At 39.6% G+C, this 25,876-nt stretch overlaps 1 protein-coding gene across 1 annotated transcript in view; it reads right to left on the bottom strand.

Moving 5' to 3' along the window:
* Window positions 1-2,652: 2,652 nt before the first annotated feature.
* Window positions 2,653-25,876, bottom strand: part of TRPC4 (transient receptor potential cation channel subfamily C member 4) — a 1,290,729-nt gene continuing 1,267,505 nt past the window's right edge. The window contains exon 12 of the mRNA XM_086935069.1: window positions 2,653-3,661. Coding sequence (XP_086791195.1) covers window positions 2,957-3,661 — 705 coding nt within the window. The 3' untranslated portion in view covers window positions 2,653-2,956. The remainder of the gene's footprint in view (window positions 3,662-25,876) is intronic.

The following is a 25,876-nucleotide window of genomic DNA, read 5'->3' as shown; positions in this document are numbered from 1 at the left end:
GACTATTCACCCAGGCATATACTCAGAAACATTCCTGCTTTCTCCCTTGTTCACCTAGTAGGCCTACAGGTGCAGTCAGAGTGTGCAGGAGAACGATAGGCCGTACAGGCAGGAGTCATGTATGACCCTTGCCTGCCTTGACAAGTACAACATAGCTACACTCACGCACTCCCGTTAACTTATATGTTTTGTGTTCTCTATCTATACTAGAGTACAGAAAGAGTGTATTTCAGAAGATGGATCCTTTCCTGAGTCTTACTGATATGGCTAGAGTACAAGGGCTAAGTTGACATCAGCTGGCTTAAAAAGACACAATGCATAGCTAAGTAATGTAATGTGTGTGTCTTGTAAAGCGCACTGCTACCCGGAGGCGTCCTGGCGCTATAGACCGCTGGGGAAACCGTCCTGGCTTTTCCTGTGAGATGTTCCCTCCTGGGTATCTCCAAGGTGAAACGAGGCATCCCCGGCGTTTGTGGGGTGCCCTTGTGGAGATGAGGCAAGCTAATGCCCAGAGTTGCCGAGTGTGATCCCTGTTTAGAGTAGGCACCGAGGCGAGAAATATCGAGTCCGCTGACCCTGGTTCACGACCCTGCCGGGTCAGGGATTGAACCCTGGTCCCAGGCCATCCTCTGCTTCCGGGTCTGCCGCCTCTAACCAGTGAGCCACACCACTCCACTGGCAGCATTTGAGAAAATAATGGAAAGAGGGTGAGCATGTTCTCCTGACCGCAATACTTTTCTTTCACACAGCAAAGACATCCACATATGTCTTAAGTGATCTGCATGCAGTGGAGTACTGTCACTAACTGCAATAAGAAAATTGTTTTTTTTGTGAATATCTCACACGGGATTTCAAAGTGTATCAAAAATCAAATGAGTGTTTTTATAAATAACTAATATGAAAAATCAGAATTATAAAGAGAATGTACGATTGATTTGAATTTCATTAGCGCAATCTAACATTTTTTAAATTAATAGTAAAAATATGTTATTTTAACTTTAGAGTTCTGATTTCGAAATTAAGGGGCTCATTATTATGTCGGGCCCACCGACATCTGAAGCAGCAGTCAGACAGCTGCATTACAATGCAGTCAGTCCGACTGCATGTGTGAGGGACTAATCGCCCGTCAGATGTGCGGTTGGAATGTGAACCCTGCTCAGGCACCACCATAGGGATTACAATGGCCCTTTCTGGCGGCCTTTCAATGGTGGTCCGACAGCCATTAAAAGGCTGTTGGAAGTGGTCGGCACCCGCCTGATGACAGGGGGGTAACCACAAACATCCATGTCCCCATAAGGTGCCTGCTACAGGGTGCAGGGATGTTTCAAAGCATGCCTTTTGGCCTTGGGGCTTGTGCTGCGGCACTTTTCCAGGCCACAGCACAAGTCTCAATGCCAAAAGGCTTATTTCCAACTGCCTCCACAGCGGTAGGATCCTAAATAGGCGGTCGGAACTGCCAACTGCCTGTTGCCCAGTCCCTTTACCACAACGATGCTGGTCAGACGCTCGTCCGACTGGCAACATAATTAGGGCCTAAGTAAGATGGGCGCTAGGACATATTTGCAGACTAAAGAACCTGATAATATCTGCAAACATTCCAAGACAACTCACACCTAACACCACCTAAGAGTATTCCTTCAAAAGTCTTATTCTCGGGTGCAAAGATCTCTTTTTACTTTAATATAACATTTTTAAATGTTGTGAAATGATAAGTTCCAAATTAATGTACATGATTTCAAGCAATATACATTAACAAATTTCAATTGGAAATCTTACTTACTCTAAGTGACATAATTTCTGATTAGCTAATTTTCCTAAGCACATGCAGGAAATGCAGGTAATTAATTGCTGTTAATACTTCTGTTTTATGGCCAGATATACCAAGGGTTTTAGAATTCACAAATCCTACGAATTCATAAATAAGAAGATTTTTGAATGATGAAACCCTTTTTATTATGTACTAAACAAATATATGGGGTTAAAACGTTTTCATGAATCACTAAATATGTTTAGAAAAGTGCTAGAATCGGTTTTTGGAATGAGTGTTTCAGGAGTCCCTACCAAATGCCGATTCAGTATCCTACATATAAATGTTTGAAACCATAATCTGGTCACAAAACAGTGAAAAGTTACAGACTCCCAAGTTGGGGTGGCAATCCATTCACTAAAGCATACCTTCTCCTTTGTGAATGCCCCAAAAAAAGTTTTGTGGTCCGGGGGACTACTGCCAACTTTCAAATAAACAATTCAAAAAAAGAAAACCTTTTTAAAATTAAGTCCCGCTTCCTTTTAGAAAATGGAACTGCATTTAAAAATGATTTGCAATATTTAAAGTTGATCACAGGCATGGGGGTCTGCTGACCCTAGAAAGCTACCATCCCTGTTATGGCCACCAACTTAAATCAGTCACAATTTGGAACCAAAGCAATTTAGCCCATGAATATTAATGAGTTAGGTATGTTTGCGCCTGACTCCAATTATCTGAATCAACTTATTCGTATATAGATCAGTTCACAAACTTTTTGCTACTGCATTTTTACTACACCAGGCACAATGATACTTAGAATGAAAGAGTAAATGTGCATTTTCTAAATTAGTATGTACTTTTTTTGCATATAATTTAATTTTTAATCTATGAAAATAAGAGGACGCAATATTGCACTTAGTTTAATATAAAAAGAGTCAACAGTTTTTTGTGGGTTATATCAACAGTACAAGAATACAGGATGCTTCTGTTTATTAAAAAAAGTGTGAACTAATGCAGGCTACAAAACAGAACGTTCTTGTACGGCCTGTCACTCGTCTAAGTATATTACATCTGGGTTATGTGACTCTGTTGTTAAATTATATAAAGTGTCAATTGGCATTTGCTAATATAATTTTAAAACATTCCCAAAAATGCACTATGCAAAATATATATGTTATATCTTCTCTCTGAGCGGTCTTCTCTTATGGATCACAATCTTGTCGTCGCGCAGTCTTCTGGAACATTTATCTCTGTTTTTGCTTCCAGCTCAGAGTTCAGGTTCCATCGCTCCACTGGAATATTTTTTACCACTTCTACATCTGGCGGCATGGCCTCTTTTTCAAATTCCCGAGGGTACCCATTGTCACTTGACATCAATTGTGGCATCCCTGTGGCACTTTCGCTTGTGCTCTCTAACTCACAGTGTCCATGATGGTCTTGCGTGCTTTGTTGGGAGTTCAGTGCATAATTTTCTACCTCATGACTTTCTTCAGGTGGACTCGTTTCCACCTCTTGGCAAGCCACTTCCTCTGAAACAGAATATATCTTATTAGAGCTCTGGTCTGTATAGTTTGATTTTGACCGTCTGTGAAACAGACCAAAGTTCTTGATTTCTTTCACAAAGCTAGTTTTCTTTTTCTCTTTGGCAGGCTCGGTCACTGCCAATGCCGAGCCATTGCTCACACTATTGAGCCTGTCTGCTGCTATTGCAGCTGAGCGCGGGTGAATCATAGTGGTAATGTCAAAGAGGCTGAGGTTGGTTTTAAGGCCTTTTCCTTTCCCTCTCCTTTCAGGTTTATCTTCCTCGTCCGGGAATGATGACGCACCTTTAATTTTTGGCGGTATAGTTAGCTTGTTTCCTTTTAGCAAGCCCAAAACCTCAAACCGGAAGCTGGAAATGTCTTGTTTTAGCTCCTGTGATTCAAGTAGAAGAAGAAAGAAAGAATTAATTTTGAGGTCAAACTAAGACTCAGTATAGCTTATGCAGTGATATTCACACAATTCAAATAAGATATGTAAATGTTATGCAAATTAATGCTATAATACATAAAACTCAAATGCAGCAGATTTGTAAGTACACATTTTAGGTATAGATTAGGATAATAGTATTTCTTTTGAAAAAACTCTTATTCCATGGTAAAAATATTGGGGCCTATTTACAAAGGTATTTACTCCTGTGGATTTATCTACTAGTAGTGCCAAGAAATCTGCAGTAGTAAATCCCTGTCAAAGGGTGGGAAGTGAGTGTGCCAAGCCGTAGTTTGTCCTGTACGTTTGAGAAAGCCCATAAACATATTGGTTTGTGGGAATTCTTAAACTTCTATTCAACCTCTTTCCAGCATGGAAATGGAATTTGATTCTTTACAGCCAAACTCTGGAGTAACCGTCCTTGCAATGTGTGAAGGGGAATGGATCATACTCAGATTTTTTAGGAGTGTGAAAAGGGTTTTCTCCATAGAGATACATGATTTCCCATGGAGAATAATGTAAAAAAATGGACTTTTGGACTAAGTTTTCCATTTCCTTGTACACAAAATTATGCACAGTGGGAATAGGTGCATAATGCGATTTTTAGTTGAGATTCCCAGTGGTACGCCTGGAAACCTGTGCCTGGTGCATTATTCCAAACATATCAATGTGTGTAAATTCAGAAATTATATAAAAGTAAGTTTAGGTGGAGAGTTCAATGATTATATTTTTATTTCTGAATCAGGGACTTGTGTCTCAATTCACTGAGCTATGAATGTATTTGCACAAATAGATACTGCTTAGGTACGCACATATCTCAATGTACAAGTGCAAGTACACTTTACTGACTCATATACCGTGAATTCACACTCATAAATGGATTTCCTCACACAGAATAATTGTGAGTTTAGTGGATCACAAGGGTGATTTTGTTGGCATTCTAGAGTGGGTACAAAAGTGAAAGTGATGAACACTCACAAACTAGCAGGATTTGGGCGGTCAAATACCTTTTATAGGTAGTTATCTGAAAATGCCCAGAGATTTACTACTGGCAAGACAAGAATAAGGCCTTGCAAAAGCCTACTCCAGAGCATCCCACATAAATCCACAAAAGGATAAAGACCACTGTAATCTTCAATGAAGCTTCAAGTAGCTAAAAGGAGGAGGTTTATTACCAATGCACAGTAATGCCCTGAACTAGACACTGAAAGCAGAACTCAACTACCAGTGTGCCAGGAAACTCTTAAAAACTCAGACATTCAGATTGGACTTTAACTATGTTAAAGCATTTGCAGTAGTGATGAAGAAAAATGGCTACCTAGCATGCAATGAATTGGTCTGGATTCTCACTACTCTGACATTTTTGACAAGTAGAGCACTCTGAGGTACACAAGAGTAGCGTGCAGCACTATAATATACTGGTAAATGAATAAAGGAAAAGATTGAACCCAAATAAATAAAGTGCATGATTGAACTCCACAACACTTTGCAGAAATCAAGGTGATCAACTGAAAGCCAAAAAAAAAAAAAAAATCTTTTTTACACATCCTGTACACTCACATGGGAACTTCCCTATATACTTTACATCTCATGAGACGTACATATTAAGTACAAATCATACAGCAACATCAAATCCTGAAGTTTGTCATTTGCTATTTACTCTTCGAGAATGAAAAACAATCGACTGTTGCTCTATTAGCCAGCAATGTGCTATATCTGCGTAGGACTATGGTTTGCAAAACGTTTATCACACAGGCAAATCACACTTATTAGTTTAGCAGTTTCTTTTCCTCTGTATAGGCCCTTGTGGAGTTCTTAACGCGCAAACTAGAAACATGTTCTTACTAGTCCTAGTGCACTTAATTTTTTTTAACACTCGGTTTTACCTTTTATATCCATGATCAATTTTAAATATTTTCAATCACATGAAATGGTGCAGGGCGATGAGTGCAAACCCTATGCAAAGGAACAAGAAATAACTGAAAGGTAGGACAGTGACATACTTAAACATAGTAAAAATGCATTTGCAAATGAATAGGAACATTCATGGGTAAAAAAGTGAGATAAACAAAATAAATTTTGAACTCAGAAGAAATAACATTCTTCCAGCTGAATGGACTTATGAGGGAGCATGTTGCAGTCAGAAGAGGGTTCCAGACTTGCAATAGTTATGAAGTGATGAAAGCAGCCGCGGCCCGTGTAGGTAAGAGTGGTGGGCCTGAGTTGGGGGTGGGGGGGATTTAGATGGATGATGATAAGGGATAACAAAATAAATAATTAATTTTCCCTCGCCATTGTCTATCGAAATTCCACCCCCAACCGGCCCCACCGCTCTTAAGTGCACTGTCTACGGGTGGATGAAAGTCATAGCATTTGTCTGCAGATCTTGAAGCGTTAGGTGAAACACATAATACCAAGCACATGACTTCTATTGCAAGGCTTTTAAACTAGCTTATTAGAAAATCTCCATATGTTTTAAAAGTTTGGAGTTTTATGAGAATGAAAGAATTTCACATGTAAATCCTGCATCTTAATATCTCAAAATATATCTCGCCCGCAGAAATTGTTATATGATGCTTTAGGATTATCCGTTAGGATTATATTGTGTATGTGTACTGATCATTATTCTGTAAATATACAGGTTCTTATAAATGTATTTGATTCATGCTATTTTATGATAACTGAATCTAAGGTACTAAACATTAATCAAGGGATATATTTGGTTTGGAGAACAAGCTACCAGAGACCATGGCATGATAGCCAGCTGTCTCATTAGTTTGATGGCAATCCATTGGCTGATTTTCTCATTCTGACTCATTTCTAGAGCAATGTTTATTCGATTAGTGTCTGACTAGGGCTTTAAAAGCCTTGGACAAGCCAGTAAGTCTTCCAGTCAAGATCTGTGAACATGAAGAGAATGTTTTTAGCAAGCATAGCTGATGGCCAAAGCAGAAGGTAAGATCTTAAGATTAAATATAAAAAAACATGGCCCAATGCATATTTGAAATAGGTGACCTCACAGAGACTGGAGGGCTAAACACTGTTTTCACTTTATAGATTAATGTAGATTTGCCAGAAATAGGCCAAGGTATGACTAAAATATTTATTTCAATTCTCTTGTGAAACTGCTAGAAAAAATAAATAAAATGCATTTTCTACCTAATTTTCAAAATCTGATTTAACAGTGAAATCAGGTTTTTCATAAATTTTGTAGAAATGTAACTTTATAAAAATGTACTATGAATTGCTTGATACATGACTGGCTTGAAATAAATTCAGCCACTCATCAAACTTCCAGAGGCCCACCTACATTCCTGGCTGGAGTTAACAACTCTGCCTGCCAGAGGACAATGGACTGTCCTCTGGACCCAGGAAGGGAAGGGCGTTGTCAACAACTGGCCACTTAGTGGGGATTAGAAACCTGAGCGAGGTGCAGGGGTACAGGAAAGTTAACAGAACAACAAACAGCCCTAACACTTCTTTTTATTTGTTGATCACAAATGGACCTTATAGGATCTGTTCATATTTATTCTAAAACTTCCCTATAAATATTTACTCCAATCGCAGTAAAAGGGAGGACCTGTTATGACCCCAAAAAAGGGGAGGCAAGTTCATTTAAAAAGGGGTCTATCAGGGGACCCTACCTCAAGTTCATCTAGTGGAAAGAAGAGTTCAGTTGTGTTCCGTTTTTAGTTTTAGGCACATAAACCAATGACTTTGCGGGAGTTTGAGGATGACCAACCTGACTTTGAGGGACCCCTGCAAGCCTCAGCCTTGGACCTTGCCCCACTGAAAGATTTTGACTTTCATTAAAAAAACTAAGTCCTAAGGTAAAATCTTTAACTTGGATTACCCCCTTACTGTATTCAACCTCCATTCCATTCTGGTCAGTGTGAAATTGAGCCTACATTCCTGTTAACCAGTTCGCAGATACAAATGGAATTTGGGATAACTAATCAGGTACAAGCGCGAAAAGGTACATTTATTGAAGTGTGAAAAAGAATAAAAATGGATACTTTAAATCAATTGTCCAAACTATTGAGGCAGGAAATAAACTTAAACTGGAAAGCTCAGGCGTGGAAATATCTATTTACACCATTAGAGGAGTATTCTGTAAACTCAGTCTGGGAAATGCCAATTTCTTTGAACTCTCTTAAAAAAGTAATTAATAGTACAACAAAGCATTTATCACTACTCCTGGATAAAGATACCTTCTCAAAAAGAAAACATGCATCGCCTCTCTTGAATGGCTATACCAAAGTAAAAGTGCAACCATACCTCGAAATTCCTTGGTCTGTAAAATGTAAACACATTTTTATAAAAGCTCGCTTTGGAGCATTTCCGGGCACATGTCATCTAATGCCATGGTTGAGTACAGAGGGACCATTGACTTGTAACATATACAAACTTGGCGGAGAGAATATTATGAACCTCCTTTGTATTTGTCCAGAACTGAAAGATGAAAGAATATCTATTCTAAAGAGACATTTTAATGTTCGTGGAATAAGGAGTTGCAGACAAGCACTGATAAGGTGCCTCCATACGGACGATATCATTTTAAGCTCGGCTTTTGTAAGGTTTCTAACGCAATTGAGAATTATGTTAGAACATCTAAAATTGAAAGCAGCGACAGCTCGTGGAGGGAGTTACGGTGGGGCAGGAGGGTGGGGAGGGGGAGGGGCAGGGTGGAGGTTGCTAAAAACCGGCATATGGATAATTGCAGGTAAGTAAACAATTTAATTAAGAAAACGAATTTCGTAGTGCGCCTTGCATCGCAAAATGCAATGCAGTGCGAGCTACGAAATTCGTTTTAATAATTAAATTGTTTACTTACCTGCAATTATCCATATGCCGGTTTTTAGCAACCTCCACCCTGCCCCTCCCCACCCTCCTGCCCCACCGTAACTCCCTCCACGAGCCGTCGCTGATTGAAAGAATGTAATCTAGGAAGTACTTAACATGTAAATAGTATAACATACTTGAAGCTTAAAAGTTTTCTATAACTTATTTTATAATCAAGAATTATTGCATATATATTATAAGGTTTTAATTAATCAAACAATAAATTCTCATAATCATAACCTGTTAACCACTTTATTTTTTTAAGATGCTTTTGTCTTAAAAATATATTTATATCTACAATTCCCATTTTCAATTATTTAATTTCTTGGTGTATTTTTTCTCATTTGTTATTCTTCTAAATTGGTTTGAGAATTTTACTTTGCCTTTTTCTGTGCATTAAAAATGTGGGTATTGACTAAAATTAGGAAATAATTATCTGGGAATTGCCTGCTGCTCGCATTTTTGCTATCAAGGGTTAAACAGATATTCTCTAAGAAATATGTTTTATCCCAACCAAATTGTGTTTATTAAGTTGGTAGATGTCACTCCTCCAAAATGAATAACACAATTTCAGACAAGCATCAATTAGGGGTAGCTAAGGGAAGCGAGTGCAAACTAAGCACATCCTTCGATTTCAAGGATCCTGAATTCCAATAACACGAGTAGAAAGTTGAGAGGTCTCAGAGACTCACTTGTCCTCTCTGTAGTGGTCTACTGCTTTTCCTCCTTGTGAATGTCTCTCTCTCTCTCTCTCTCTCTCTCTCTCTCTCTATATATATATATATATATATATATATATATATATATATATATATATATATATATATATATATATATATATATATATAATAAAACATATATGAGTGAGGAATGTCATCTGGGGTCAAAGGTTATGTGCTGTCACTTCTACTACTCTTTGCATTTTGGTGAATCAACATCCATGGTTGAAAGTGTCCAAGACTGGCACAAGTCAGAGTGTATCTGTTAAAGCCTAATTGCCCTTGGATAGGCCATACCCCCACCAACAGTGCCAATCAATTCCCTGCAACACTTACCCGGTTTACTGCATTCTGGGAGCTGTAGTCGATGCTTGGGCTGCAGCGGAGTTGCTAACACGTGACCTGTGTCATGCGGACTACCGCCAATGGGAAGGATACTGGACGATTTTTAAATGGGGTGGGAAGTATTTCCCTGCATTCAACAGCATCTGACGAAGGCGAGAGGGCCGAAATGCATTATGCTATGTTGATCCATTAAACGTTGTTCTGAAGTTACCCCCGAGAGACCTCCGCCTGTTCCTTGCAGCAGGCTCACTTTGTATATATATATATATATATATATATATATATATATTACCTACTGGCGGTCGCCAGTAGGTAGTTATAGTTAGGATAATTTTCAATGTTAAATCTCAACATTCTATTTTGAATAACTTTGGCGCCGGTTGACGAATCTGCCTGAATTTTTCAGGAAAATGGTCTCATGGCGGTCCGGTCCTTCCCTGAAAGTTTGGGGGGGATTCGTCAAGCGGGGGCCGAGATAAAAGGGGGGTCCCAAAACGCGTTTTCCCCATGTTAATTTCCATAGGGCGGTCGATTTCACTTTTAGCCCGAACGGCTGAATGGATTTCCACCAAACTTGGCAAAATTGTAGGGACTGGTAGCCCGATGTGCCTTTGCTATGTCTCAAGATATGTGCTCCAGTGGATTTTGAGTAATTTAGGTTCAAAAAAATATATATATCTATAGGCGCTCTCCCGTGCGCGCACCGGAGTGCGCTCCAGGCGCGACACGCGACTTGCGCGCAGGAAGCTGATTGGATCTCAGTTGTCTGTAAACATTCTAAACAGTGCGGAGCGGCCGCCATCTTGTGTCTCGGTAAAATCGAGACACAAGGGGTTTGAAAAAAAAAGGGGCAAATGACCATAAGGGGGAAGAGTAGACCCCCTCTGACCCCCTAGGTTTGATGTAGGGACTAAAATAGGGTCCTGCAGGGCATTAAAATTTTTTTTTCGTTTTGCGCGGGGGAAGCGCATGGTACGCGCACCGGCGAAGCACGGGGAAAATCCAGGACCATATTTATGAAGGCCTTGCGCTGTTAGTTTTGCGCTTCCTGTGCGTCAATTTTTGTGACGCACCAGCGGTGTAAAAAAATGCGCATTGTTATGCAATATTTAAAAAGTGACGCATCTATCTAGATGCGTCACTTTTTAAATATAGTGCAACGAGGTACATTTTATTACACTGCTGGTGTTATGCGTCACTTTTCTGTGCGCACTCCTTATGACATTCCAGATGTGTCATATTTAATGTATGACGAATCATGTTGCAGATACAATATGGCGCAGAGTTTTAAAAAGTGACCCATGTACCTAGATGCGTCACTTTTTAAAAATAGCGTCAGGTATAATGCATGCAGAGGGGGTGTTCTCCCGCAAAAAGCTTTGTAATAGCGACGCAGTGAAATCTTTGAGATTTCACTGCGTCAGTTTTAGGATGCTGTTGCGTCAAAATCTTGTGCCTGCTTTACAGCAGGTGTTAGACTGAGGCAAGACCTTTCATATGCTGCTTTCCCCATTTGAAAGGACACATTACTGGAGTTGCGTCACTTTTGTGACGCACTCCAGCAATGCGTTACTTGGAATGTCATAAGGAGTGCGCACAGAAAAGTGACGCATTGCACCAGTAGTGTAAAAAAATGTGTTGCGTTGCGTTATATTTAAAAAGTGAGGTATCTAGGTAGATGGGTCACTTTTTAAAATCAAGCGCCACATTATATCTGCGTGAGGTATAATGCATGCAGAGGGGGTGTTCTCCCACTAAAAGCTTTGTAATAGCGACGCAGTGAAATGTTTGAGATTTCACTGCGTCACTTTTAGGATGCTGTTGCATCCTTTAAATATAGTGCAACGAGGCACATTTTATTACACTGCTGGTGTGATGCGTCACTTTTCTGTCCACAGTCCTTATGACATTCCAGATGTGTCATATTTAATGTATGACGAATCATGTTGCAAGGAGTTACAGATACGTCAGTATTTCTGACATATGTGTAAACATAAAAGTGATGCGAGGCCGGCGCAAAATTTTGACGCAATAGCATCCTAAAAGTGACGCAGGGAAATCTCATAGATTTCAGTACGTTGTTATTACCAAGCTTTTTGCGAGGGATTGCCCCCTCTGCATACATTATACCTGATGCAGATACAATATGGCGCAGAGTTTTAAAAAGTGACCCATGTACCTAGATGCGTCACTTTTTAAAAAATAGTGTCAGGTATAATGCATGCAGAGGGGGTGTTCCTTGCAAAAAGCTTGGTAATAATGACGCAGTGCGTCACTTTTAGGATGCAGTTGCGCCAAAATCTTGCGCCTGCTTCACAGCAAACCTTTCACATGGTGCTTTTTCCATGTGAAAGGACACATTATTGGAGTTGCGTCACTTTTGTGACGCACTCCTGCAATGCGTTACTTTTGTGTTTACAGATATGTCAGAAATACTGACATATCTGTAACTCCTTGCGAATTGATTAGTCATATATTAAATATGACATATCTGGAATGTCATAAGGAGTGCGTCCAGAAAAGTGACGCATCGCTATTTTCACGTAGCGATGCGTCACTTTTCAGAAATGAGGCCTCCAGTTTATTCACTGTGTCATAACTTTCTTTTCTAACACTCACCTTCTTTCAGTCCTCCTACTTCACTTCCTTTCACCTCTCATACCTTTCTGTTCTTTCTTACTCATTCTCCTTTCAATTATCAATGCACTATATTTCACTTACTCTTCATTTTTTAAGATTATAGCTCTTTGATGAGAATTGGAGGTAGTTCTGAAAAGAACTTTTGGTTTTCTTCTTTTAACTGAAGAGGAACAAAAACAGGGAATAGAAACTGCTCAACAGGAGCAAAAAGAAAAGAAAAAAATTAGGGGTGGGAAGGGCAGTGATGGTTCTCCAATGCCCGAACCATGAGCAGGACACTTTGCTCCCCATAGGTGAGGAGTTGATTGCAGTATCTGCATTTGACGACCCCATGGTTAAATGCAGGTTGTATGTTTGCCACCTGCTCCTGCGATTGCTCTCTCCCAGAAGAAGTTGCTCCTCCTGTTGATGTAGAGGCCCCATCTCTGGGAACCTCCTGTGCCAGAGCCCTGACACTTTCCCGGGCAAAATTCTGGGGGTGCCTCCTCTCCACATGGCGAATCATGGTGAAGTTGCCAAAAGAGTATTTTTTTTGGGGGTTACCCCGTGACAGGACCTGTTTGCAGATCCTGCACTCTACTTTTGATGCATTCACCTTCTTCTGGCCTTCTGGAAACTTAAAAAATTTCCAGATGAAATGTTCCTTCACCTTTGGGGTAGGAGGCTCTTCATCAATGAAATCATCTTCACTGCTGGATAGTCTGGCAGCCATGATGAATCCAGGAATATGGAGCAGCAAAAAAGGCAGGTCTTTCAGTCACAAAAGTGAAAGAAGAAGTGAAGGAAATGGGTGGGGATTTCATTCATTGTAAAAAAAAACTGTTAGCAACCAATGAAAAGTGTTATTTTAGGGTCACATGAGCCGATGCGTTTACGCTGCGCGCTCCGGAGCACTTCCGGGTGCGCTTACGCAGCGCGATCGTAGGCGCTTCCGGGTCGCAAACGTGGCGCGATCGTAGGCGCTTTTCCGTGCGTTTATGCGCCGCGCACGTATGCGCTTCCGAGGGCACTTACGTTGCGCGCCGAAGTGACGTCATCAATCTTTTATAGAAATGCATAATCATTTTCCATATTAAAAAAAACAAATTTTATTTGTATGGTACGAAATGTTTTGCATTATTATTAACTTTTCATTCATATTTTTTTTTCACGAACGACAGTTGCGCTCTGGGTGCGCTTTCAGATGAGCTCTCGGAGAAGCTTACAGGAGAGCTTAGCTGAAAGCTTCCCGGAGCGCGCACCCAGAGCGCAAAAGAAAAAAAATATAAAAAAAAATAAATACTTAAAAAAAAACAGCAAATTGTAAAAAAAAAAAAGGTTAGAAACTCGATATACAAAGGAATTAGCATTTAAAAAACTATGAAATTCACTGAAAAAACCATAGGTTTCACACCAGTTATAGTTAGGAATTAGCATTTAAAAAACCTATTAAATTCACTGAAAAAACCATAGGTTTCACACCAGTTATAGTTAGGAATTAGCATTTAAAAAACCTATGAAATTCACTGAAAAAACCATAGGTTTCACACCAGTTATAGTTAGGAATTAGCATTTAAAAAACCTATTAAATTCACTGAAAAAACCATAGGTTTCACACCAGTTATAGTTAGCTGGAAATTTTACTGATATAAAACCATTGAAATTCCCACGTTATAGTTAGTTGGACTCACTATAACTTGCGCGCCTGCAATGCACTGCTGATGACGTCACATATTACATCACTCATGACATGGTCAGTGACATCACTCATGACATCACTGATGACACCATCCCTGTGACAGAGTGACTGACCTCCTTTCAGTGTAATGTAACCCCTGAAACACATATTCAAAAATAGAAACTAACATTTACAAAAAAGTGGCGATACCTATACCAGTTACAACAACCAATTCAGTAATTCAACCATTTATATACACATTTACTCATTCACCAACAGTTCTATATAGTCATTCATACATATACTCACTTATCATATGTAGTGAAACACCTTTACATCCGTTAACACACCGACAGTCTTCCAAAAGTTACTCACACATATACTCACACATGCAAAAAAACTATTGAACATCCATTTATTTGCATATACAGCTATACACACACTACCACCTTATTCCTAAGGAAACTTACACATACTTACTCTCTTAAACAATCACTTATAGAATCACATACTTATTTAAACAGGAACTCTTACAATCTCTCACTCTCACATTTACTCACTTATATAAATCAATACTCCATATACTAGAATAAAACATATGTATACACACTCATATATAAAACATATTTATTTTTTCAGAAAGACACACATTCTTTGGATGGTGTCATCAGTGATGTCATGAGTGATGTCACTGACCATGTCATGAGTGATGTAATATGTGACGTCATCAGCAGTGCATTGCAGGCGCGCAAGTTATAGTGAGTCCAACTAACTATAACGTGGGAATTTCAATGGTTTTATATCAGTAAAATTTCCAGCTAACTATAACTGGTGTGAAACCTATGGTTTTTTCAGTGAATATATATATATATATATATATATATATATATATATATATATATATATATATATATATATATATATATATATATATATATATATATATATATATATATATATATATATATATATAACATATATGAGTGAGGAATGTCATCTGGGGTCAAAGGTTATGTGCTGTCACTTCTACTACTCTTTGCATTTTGGTGAATCAACATCCATGGTTGAAAGTGTCCAAGACTGGCACAAGTCAGAGTGTATCTGTTAAAGCCTAATTGCCCTTGGATAGGCCATACCCTGCGCTATAATTTTCACTTGCGGTTCCTTTCAAACAGAAGACATCAGTTTTTGGAGTGCAATGATGCTTAACAATCACATTCTACACTTTATTTTTATTATTATCAACAGATTTAGAGATAGCTTTCAGATCTAACTTTAGTTCTAGCTATGTTTTTGGTACTACTAGAGACATTATCTTGGGGCCCCATGGAACAATGTGGCTGTTCTCTCATAGACTTCTTGAGTCAAGCCTACAAAATGATTCTTTAGTCAGAAATTTAGATAATGATGCAATATAGTTAGGTGGGAAAAGGGAACTTCTGCCCACATGCACATTTGCTTCCGTTTTCCCTGTGGAGTAACCCTTTTGCTGAAACCTCACAAAGGGGTGGTTTGCACCCCTTTCTACCCTTGGAATTACTGTAGCCCTTTATGAACCACATCTCTTTCATGGTGGAAATGGGTTGCAGAGGAGTTTGCGAATGCCAACATACTCAAAGGTTTAGGAATGCTCATGAATTCACAAGACAAATCGATCAACACCCATACTTTTCTCAGAATTTACTTCTGTTTAATTGCATGCACAAATGGCATACAGTAATTCCCTTCTAAGTCCATTTACGCCTTTTATGCAATATTTTGTGGCTATAAGGATTAGAACTGTTCTTTAGATAAACTGGGGCCATATTACAGAAAGTACCCCATGGGAGCAATGGTCATGTGCAGCCAATTTGTGTGCCCCCAGGGCACATTGGTATTACAGAAGGGGCTGCAGACATTTGTGCGGCTTCTGTAATTCAGATAGTACTGGCACATGTAGTGCCGATGCTATCTCAAGAGGGCGTTTCCTCATTTGAATGGAGGGTTGGCCCCATGCAAATGAGTGAATCTCTTAACCTCTGTGCCTGCACCATAGTTCTTTTGCGGTTCAGTTTAAAACAGCTAGTTGCCATCCAATTGTTCACCTGCGCCAGACAAGTGGACAGTTTCTCCAAAGTTGAGCTAGTATTGGGTGATAAGGAAACAGTGATCTGGGTATCATCGGCATAGACACCATGGTAAGGCCTGATGAACAGATAATATCTACTAGAGGATGGACATATATATAAAAAAGAGAGGGGATAAATGCTGAGCCCTGTGGCACTCTGCGTCTGACCGGATGAAACTCCGACAGACAGGGCCCTTCCCTGACCTGGACGCTTCTATTACCTAGAAACAAGGTCAGTAATTTTAGTACCCTTCCAGTGATACCTGCAGCTTCCAGTCTATGTTGGTGGATGACATGGGAGACAGTATCAATGGCTGCACTCAAATCAAGAAGAATGAGCACAGCTGTCCCTCCCTGACCTACTGTTCTTTTTTAGATCATCTGAGGTCAATAAGAGAGGGCTATTTCTGTACTGTACACAGAACAAAAGCCCATTTGCGTCTGGTGCAGGAGATTGTGCATTTCCAGGAAGTCGGTCAAATAGCCATTTTACAATTTTTCATTCGGTGGTTTACAAAATAATAAAAAGAGGGCATGCCATAATAAAGGGGTGGCTAATGTGTTTTTGGGTGGTGGGATTGCTTTCATTTTTTCATTATTTGTGCTGCAATTAAATTTAAAATTACGAAATAATGGAAGCACACACAGACAAAAGTGGATATATATATACAAATTTATCAAGGCAAATATTGAACTCTGGGATAACAATCTCATATAACAACTCTGATATGTCATTAGTCAGAAGTAGGTTTCATATCACTTGATATTGCAAATTGCAGCTTGCTTAGCTCAATTTACATAGGCATGCCTTATTTAGATTTTCTTAAATCAGAAGTGTCTAATTAAAATAACTGGCTACTAGGCTAAATATGAAGTAGAATATCTGACACTTTCAAATATCTATCTCATTTTGTACATACTGTGGAATTGCAACATCTTGATTAGTCTTTCAGCAATTTTACATAGATTTTTTCATCTTTAAAAATAAAAAATCTTAGATTTTTGTAACAGATTTGAGTTTTTAAAGTATTTTACAATATTAAAAACAAACAATATATACATAAATGTGTGCAAGAAAAAAGTTTTTTTACATCAGATTTGAAAATAAAGTGCCTCAAAGCGTCTTAAAGTACAATTAACCACAACAATTTAAGCACACAATTGGTTTACCATTTTTCTGTACAATTAATTGGGAAAGGAAAACTACAGACCAAATAGCGTAATAAGCACTGATCTTTAAAAAAGTACCACTGATATTGTAAAATGTACACAATGAATAGAATCATAATTAAAACATTGAAACTCAAAATAAATGTGGGTCTATTGACTATCTGCTCCCAATGTGCAATCAAATCAGAGAGAACGAGATATAGACGGAAAAAGACATGGCAGGGATCAAACTCTACATTGTCTTAAAAAAACACTGAGTGTGGGCACATTTTTCTAACATAATACAATAGAGGTGAGATCATTGTTGGATGCTACATCAAAAGGTTTCAGAGCTATGTTTAAAACCAGTGCTTTTCTTGATGCTTTACATGCTTTAATGAAAGGCTTAGCTAGTAAGTTACTGTTTGGACATAGGTATTTTCCTGTTTTCTGATGCCTGGCAGGAAAGATCCATTAATTTCTGTCATTTTTAACATGGGAGAACTTTCTAATCGATTATATTTTCATTCAAAAGTGAAGCCAACCCTTTTGTTGGGTTTATTGGAGGGAGTTATACTCGTGGTGTCTACGTCCATCAATGCTTCTTCACATAAACTGTCTCCTTGAAGGTCTGGATCTACCACTTCATCTCCTAGAACTGTGGGGGCTTCTAGGTATTCAGTTGAAGGATGGTTTTGAATAGCTATCCTCAGTGAAAGTAGCACCTTCCTTATGTATATGGAGCATCTTTTCAGCATCATTCCTGGGCAATGTTCCATCTTCTGCAAAGAAGAAACATAGGTTCACTGGGGAGTTCAGCTTCTTCTGGACAGGTTAGGTTTGTGTTCACATTCAGCTGACAGCAGGGTGCAGGCAGGACTTTCTATATGATTTCCTAAAGGACACAGTTCATATGGTTTCCATATGTTGCCATAACAACAATTGTGGTGTGTCAGCTTCCCTCAGTTGAGAGAAATTCAGATTATTTCCAAGATCAATAGCAATTTAATTCATATATGTAGCACTGGGCTCAAGTGTTTCCAAATCAAGGAAAACCTTTTGACCGTGTACATGTCTAGTACAGTCATAAGGCCCAATTTGATATACAATATTTGAGTCATTAGTGTTTGGCAAACTAATATCCATGCATTTTACAGAACATATATCATAACATATGAAAACATTTAACATTAGAAGCTGGACACTGAACCTATAAACCTTCATCCACTCTGCTTTACAAAGCATTTTTGTTTCATGGCGAATAATGAGTGTTTATGATCACTTTCAAACAATATTCTTCATATCCCGGGATGTGTGTAAACTATTGGTATTTCAAGCATGTTGTGTTGCTCTGCTGATAAATACAGAGAATTATACGTTTTTGACAACAGGAACACAGTGAAGCACTTTTTTTAAAGGTAAGGAATACATTGACCAAACTTTCAACCTGAGGTTAAAGTGTGCGGGAATTTATAGGAACCCTGTTCCACTAATTTTATTTTTACAATTAATTCCACCACTTTTTACAAACATTATTCTAGTCATTATGCTTTTCTTTCTACACCTATTGTTTTTTATGCTGTTTGCACAATTGACACTTAAGAGTTCTAATCTAAACTACTATCTGTTTCACCTCCTTCCCTCTAATCATCCTAATTTGACCCTCTACATCATCTAGTCATGGTTCTAATTATTCACTTGCTTCACTTTGGCTGCTGGTGGGAAGATTGCAATGCTTAATTGCCTAGGCAGGTAACCATGCTTTCCCTTGTTGCTAATATACTACAACCAGTAGAAGCAGACGTGTCTGCAGTGGTCTGTGTGCTACAATGAGCAGTAGCACAAAGGTGCCTCAAAAATGCTCAATAGAATGTGCACAATCAAAACGTAGCTGCCACATATATAGTAGTAAACTCACTTTGATCACAGAGGTGGAAATGAGCATTACCAACTTAGCTAAAAGACTTGGACTTCATAGTCCTACCTATTTCACAGTGATATTTTAAAGGGACATGGCTAATGTGCTAATGTATTGAAACAAGGTACTGTGCAGTGCAGTGGTGTCTACTCCCTTTTGCTACTATCATTCATTGTGGGCCAGAGGCAGAGAAAAGGCAACCTCTAAACTGGGTCTGTTTGCACAATGCACATTTGCATTATCTTGCTATCGCTTTAGGGGACTAGAGTCACAATAGGTGATAAAATGAAGTCACATGATTGTGAATGGCTCTGTTGTTGGGCTTTCTGTATTTCCCCAGACAGTTAGACAAAAGAGGACTAGATTGTGGCAGGATGGGCCATCCTGCCAGGATGACTCAGGATGAGGTGTTCGCTTTCCCACTTACACCTCAAAGGACTTTACTTCAGCACACTCAAAGGAACCTGACACTAGCCTGTTGTCATCCCAGACTTCTTGGAGCCTTGGCAAGGGAATGGAAGACATTTTTACAACCAGATGTTGGGTAGCATAGGGAATCACCCCACCTCAAAGTCTCGCACCAGGTACACATATTGAACCCTCAGAACGCCACTTCATTACAATCCTGGACCTGTGGAATACATCAGAAAGAATACCTGGACCCCCAGAGTGTTGTCCTGCTTTTACCAGAGGTCTGCCCAGCTGCTTGAGGGCCAACTCTGCTGCTTGAGTGTGAACTGGACCATCTTCTTAAATCAAGGACCACCAGAAGTAATTCCAAGGACTAATTGACTGACCTCCTGTGGGAGCTAAACCTCCTTGAACCCAACCTTGAACCCTGCACCTGGCCTCTGCTGCAGTAAGGCCTAACCTCCCAAGTGGTGCCCCCAGATTCTTGACACTTGGAAGGGGTGTAGGAGGTGTTGTTCCTGGCTGCTTCTAAAGCTTGGGACATAGATGGTTCTTCACTAAAAAGTGCTTTGAAAACCGACAAATGGCCGGGACCTACCTGCCAGCCAATCCGCCCAAGGTGCATCACCGGGAAGCCTGACATTGCGGTAGCTCCCGGTACTTTCTTGTCCACAGAAGCAAATCCTGTTCAACCAGACCTCTTGGTGAAGGTATGCAGCCTTGTGGATGCCTTATTGGCTACAGCCTTGTTATATCTAAGGTTTTTACCTTACATCTTTCCTGTTTCTCTGCCTCTGCTGTTCAGCCAGTGTGAGTGGAATGTTAGTGTGAATGTGATGTCATTGGAATGTTTGGTATGCTGTGAGTGGACTGTCAGTTGGATCCTGGGCTGAGCAGCAGAGAGGATGCTCCTGGTGGGGCTTTGATTACATATATACTGGAAAACCTATCTAACCATCTAAGAAGAATAAACTTATCATCTGTAACCTGTCCAAGTCTTCTGGAATTCCTTACCAGGATGTAACATAAATTTGGCGACGAGGGTGGGATAAAAACTACGCGTGAGGACCTTCTTCAAGCTTCTTAAAGGTACTTTTATTCAAGCTTTTGCTCAAAACGAACCTACTTAAGGATATTACGCCCTCCCGCCCCACCAGTGTCCATATTTCACCGGACAGCCCTTTGACAAGGTGTAGATTTCCAGTTACCTGCTTCTTCCTGCCTAAATCCTACTGCCTGCTTCAAACAGGACATAAGTTTCCTGCTACCTGCTTCTTTCTGCCTGCTTCCTGATTTGTACAGCCTGCTTCTGACTGGGCACATGTTACTGGTGTGTGCTAGTTATTACACTTCTAGTCACCTGCGTGCTCACAGCAGTGTACCAGTTCCTGCTTCTTTAATTCAACTGTTTGCTTTTCTGCCTAATTCAGCTTTATGTTCCAGCTCCTCTGAATTCTGGTGTTACTGCTGCTTTGGGAGTGTATATCTACTTCGTCTGTTTAAGAACTGCAGTGTACAATAAGCCTGGGTTTGATCAAGTGTTTCAGCCATAATCCTGCAAGTTCATTATTTCTACAGTGAGGTGGCAGTGTCTACTTCTGATCGCTCCTGTGATCATCAAGTTCCTTTTAATGCTCATTACTGCCTGTTGCTAACAGTATATTCTCTGATATGCCACATAAGCATTCCAGCAGTGATTTTTCAACTTTAAAAAAAACCGGAGATCGGCACATTCAGTTCAAGTGATCCTACGTGGGAGTGTTATTTTTTTTTCAAAGTCTGTTTATTATTTTTGGGTTTTTTCGTTCCCTGAGATCTGCGCTTCACAGTGGCAGTTTAACTGTCATCTACAGCCTTTCAAAACTTCTCGAACACACTTTGGCATCGCGCGCTCTTACCTTCATTATGCCGATGCTGCTGCCTTTCATTTCAAGTGACGTCTGCTATCTTCGTGACGCTTCTAGCTCCCTCTGTCACGTCGCATCCTCCTGCAGCTTTAGAGGAGCACTAACATGTTTTGAGCCACCTGGTGCGCCGTCGTGCTGCGTGCCTCCATTTTGCCTGGCACCATCAGACCTTCTTAACCTTCAATTGCGCTGTCAACCACGTTTTCAAGATATTGGTAACCTCCTCACCTGTTTGCCAAACACTAGCTGTTCTTGCTGCGTCCCGATATTGAAGTGTTTTTCCACCTTGTGATCAGCATTTTTTTTCTTGCCAGTTTGTTGCACCAGAATCTTCTTTATCATCGCATTGTAAGCATGCGGGGTTTTATTAAACTTGTAACAGTGCCATCTAGTGGTTATTTAACAGTACTGCACTTGTTCCAGGGAATTCTTCATACTGTAGTATTTGCTCCATGATGTCTTTGTGGGTCATCTGTCCACTAAATCCATGGCAAGGTACTGTTCAATTTTGTTTGAGCATCAGCTGCACACTATGACAACGGTGACAACTTTATTTGTGTTATCTTATTATTTTATTGGCATCTTACCTAAAATGTGCATTATTACAATGTGTTTGTGCACTTCTTATTTTAATGTAGTACTGCCATTTTCTCTGAAGCATTTGTTAATTTATTTTGCTTGGCATGTAGGTTTTCTACATTTTTTTCTCTGTATTTTGATGTGATGCATTTCTTTCTTTTCTTTGGTTCTGTTCGTGATTTTTCACTTACAGTGCCTTTATTATACTGTGCGCAGGTTTTGTTTGTGGTCTAACTTGAGATGTGACTGGATTATTTTGATGTGTAGTTCAGTTCACGCAGATCGCAGTTTTCCTGGAGCAATTTTCTTTTACCTCTGATGTTTTCACGATTATACTTACAGTGCATTTTTCATTTAGTGCGCAGGTTTTTCATACATGGTCTAACTTGAGGCGAGACTGAATTTCTTTGCTGTGTAGTTCAGTTTACCCAGATCGTATTTTCCTGCAGTTTGATGAGTGGTCTAACTTGAGGCGTGACTGTACGTCTTTGATGTGTAGTTCAGTTTACCCAGATCGCATTTTTCTGGAACATTTTTTGTTCCCCTGATTCCTGATATGAGTACTTGATATTTACTGTTTAATTATTGTATTGCATGCAGGTTTACTTATGTGGTCTAATTTAAGGTGTTACTGAGTTTTTCTTTGCTGTCTAGTTCAGTTTCCCAGATCGCACTTTCCCTGCAATTCTTCACTTGTGGTCTAATTTTAGGTGTGACTGTACTTTTATCTTCGGTGTGGGACAGTTTACACAGACCGCAGACCTTTCTTTTTCGTGTCTTCCTTTTGGTTGATGTGTTAGGTGTATGCCACCTATTTTTGTTCTTTACTTTCATTTCTTCCTTGTTTCCTTCTTCCTGTTGTTGTGTTCAGTGGTTCCATACTTCTCGCTAGCCTGGCCTGTTGGTGTAGTTGTGGTGGTCACACTCGTTCGTTACTTCTTGTTCATCTTCGTGATATTATTACTTCTTGCTTATGTAATTTTTCTCAGTTTGCTTTTCTGTTTTGACTTTTTCCTTCCTTTTGAAACGTCTTACTTCAATTTTCTCTGCTAAGGAAGGAGATGTGTGTGTGTCTTATTTGTCATAATGTTCTCACTCTGCATTTTATTACATGTTTTTCCTTCATTGCTTATTATTACGTCACATTTCACCTTGCTTATTTCTAGTATGTTTTTCATACTTATGTGTGTTTACAATCTTTCTACTGCAACATTTTTATTAATTATACTGTGATGTTATTGCAATGTTGCTATTTACATTTGCTTTCTCTTTGTTCATTTTGTAAAGAGGGAAGGTGTGTTATATCTAAGGTTTTTACCTTACATCTTCCCTGTTTCTCTGCCTCTGCTGTTCAGCCAGTGTGAGTGGAATGTTAGTGAGTGTGATGTCATTGGAGTGTTTGGTATTCTGTGAGTGGACTGTCAGTTGGATCCTGGGCTGAGCAGCAGAGAGGATGCTCCTGGTGGGGCTTTGATTACATATATACTGGAAAACCTATCTAACCATCTAAGAAGAATAAACTTATCATCTGTAACCTATCCAAGTCTTCTGGAATTCCTTACCAGGATGTAACAAGCCTGCAGCTTCTTCCCACTGGAGATTTTCACCTCCCAAAATAGAGACAAAGTCCAAAGGCAAAAAGGTAAAAATCTTCACTGCGACCTGGTCCTGTGGCTCACAACAATGACGCCTCCTCAGACACCTCCTTCTGCCTAGCCCCAATTGAACTCTACCTTCTCAGGAATTATTCTTCAAAATGTCTTCATAGTCTGAAGATAATCGGAGAGCGGGCCCAAACCAACTTGTGTATCTGACCCACGCTTAATCACTGTTGACCTCAAGTTTTGACTTTTCCCTGGTCTTGCAAAACCAGATAACCGCAGTTGGTGTTGGTGTGCCCTCAGAAATAATCTACACATCGCCTCCAAGTTAAGGATGACAGCTTTATGCCAAGTTACCAGAGGAATAAGGACAGGTTAATTTGGTGACTTTTGGGGTTCACCCTGACAAGGATTGTGGTTGTTGCCTGAATGGGGTTGCCACACCTCTCAACCAATAACCTAATGTTGTACGTCAACAATGGAGTAAGTAGCAGAGAAGATGAGCTGTATAATCTGTGAGCTAACAAATTTCCCCACTCAGAGTGTAGCAGGTACCTAGATTAAAGGCAGGCAAACTATCCCAGCTAGATTATGATCACACAAACCACAAACAGGGGACTGACAATTAGGCCAAATCACCTGATTGAGTGAGTTTTTAATACCTCTGGCCTTGGTTACAGACACATTGTGATAGGCCATCTGAAGAGCAAACAACTCTCACAATCAAGTGTGTATGATAAGAACATGGAATGTCCTCACTAGATTAACTTAAAAGTTTAAAGAGGTTCCTTAAGCTGGAATGTAGTATAGTGCTATGGAGGCCTGTTGCTTATTATGTTTGGAATGGATTAGTTAGGTGAATTGACAGGTAGAGCTTTCACCCAGGAGTTATAAGTGCAAATAAATGTTAGATAATATTGACTGTATCCAATCAAATATAGGTCTGAATATTGTTAGTAATAGGGAACAAACTATGGTAAGTATGAGAACGGGTGCAGGTACAAACTATAGTATTTCTATATCAGCCAAATATATACCAAGGCCAAACCAAATGTTAAAGGACAAGGCTGCCTAACTTGCCAAAGGATGAAAATATCCTTGTCCCCTGTTCATGTGTTAATAAACATATACTCCATGAGGGACCCTTGGGTGAGAATACAGACTTCGAGGATAGAATTACAGTTATAATTAAATATTGGATACTGAGAAATATTGATAATGCATGTTTTGCAGGTTTGATTTATAAATTCTCGTTCACCAACATAGAATTTGTAGACCACTTTGGGAATTACATAAAGTGCCCTAAGCAGGCTTTTGCAAGTGGTGAACCACTAAAAATGGTGTGCCTGGCAAAAGAGTGCAGCAGGCATCTATTATCATTATTAGCAGATGGGTTTCTGACCCACACTCAAAGATATTGCAAGGGGATTCATTCTATATTTTCATGAATATGGAAGGACAGTCTCCAACTTAGATGTACATATTTTTCTAAATTATGGTATACAAATCAATAACATGGTTGACCACAAATAAAAGGCTGATTTGTTGTATTGGCATACCCTATTGTTTGGAAATATATAGACCATTATACCCATTATTATCTTTCTTTTATTTTATTTTATTGGTGGCATTCAGAAAGTACAAACCTATGAAACAATCTGCTGACTCTAGCACCACAATTTATATCCCACACCAGGAAACTCCATCTATGTTTACAATGTTAAGATAGCTCATAATGAGTGAGAAATCTATATAAAAATGCAGTGTATCAGAAATAAGAATGAGGTTGTGTGTTCCATTTGGTAGGTATAGTAGTTAGTGATGTTTGGGGTCTCTTTTGACCTCAAATCCCAAAAGTGCAAAGGGAGGTCTTTCTAAAGTCCACATGCTGAGGAAGCTTGTTGGAGAGTTTGAAGCTGATCTGTGTGTTGGATTTCCAATGGATGTAATTCATGCCGTGCCAGCAGTGGATGTACGTTGTTACCACGCGATGTATTACATTGCGGTACTTTACAATGCGTCTTTTACAACGCAAGTCGTTACCACGACTTGCGCTGTAGGGGTGCTGGACTTAGGAATAGTTACATTTACTATTCCAACACCAGCCTACGTACAGTAGGGAAGGTGTTGGAACAGTAAATCTACTATTCCTTAGCCTAGAGCGCACTACAGCGCAAGTCGTGGTTACGACTTGCGTTGTAAAAGACGCGCCGTAACTGCCCTGCGGGGTAACATTCGCGTTGTAAAGGATGTTCCCCGCCAGCAGGTATGTTAACGCTAAATACC

This window comes from Lissotriton vulgaris, chromosome 8 (genome assembly GCF_964263255.1).
Source record: "Lissotriton vulgaris chromosome 8, aLisVul1.2, whole genome shotgun sequence".
NCBI lineage: Eukaryota > Metazoa > Chordata > Amphibia > Caudata > Salamandridae > Lissotriton > Lissotriton vulgaris.
Note: the sequence above shows the minus strand (reverse complement) of the source record. Positions and strands in the feature narration are given on the sequence as shown.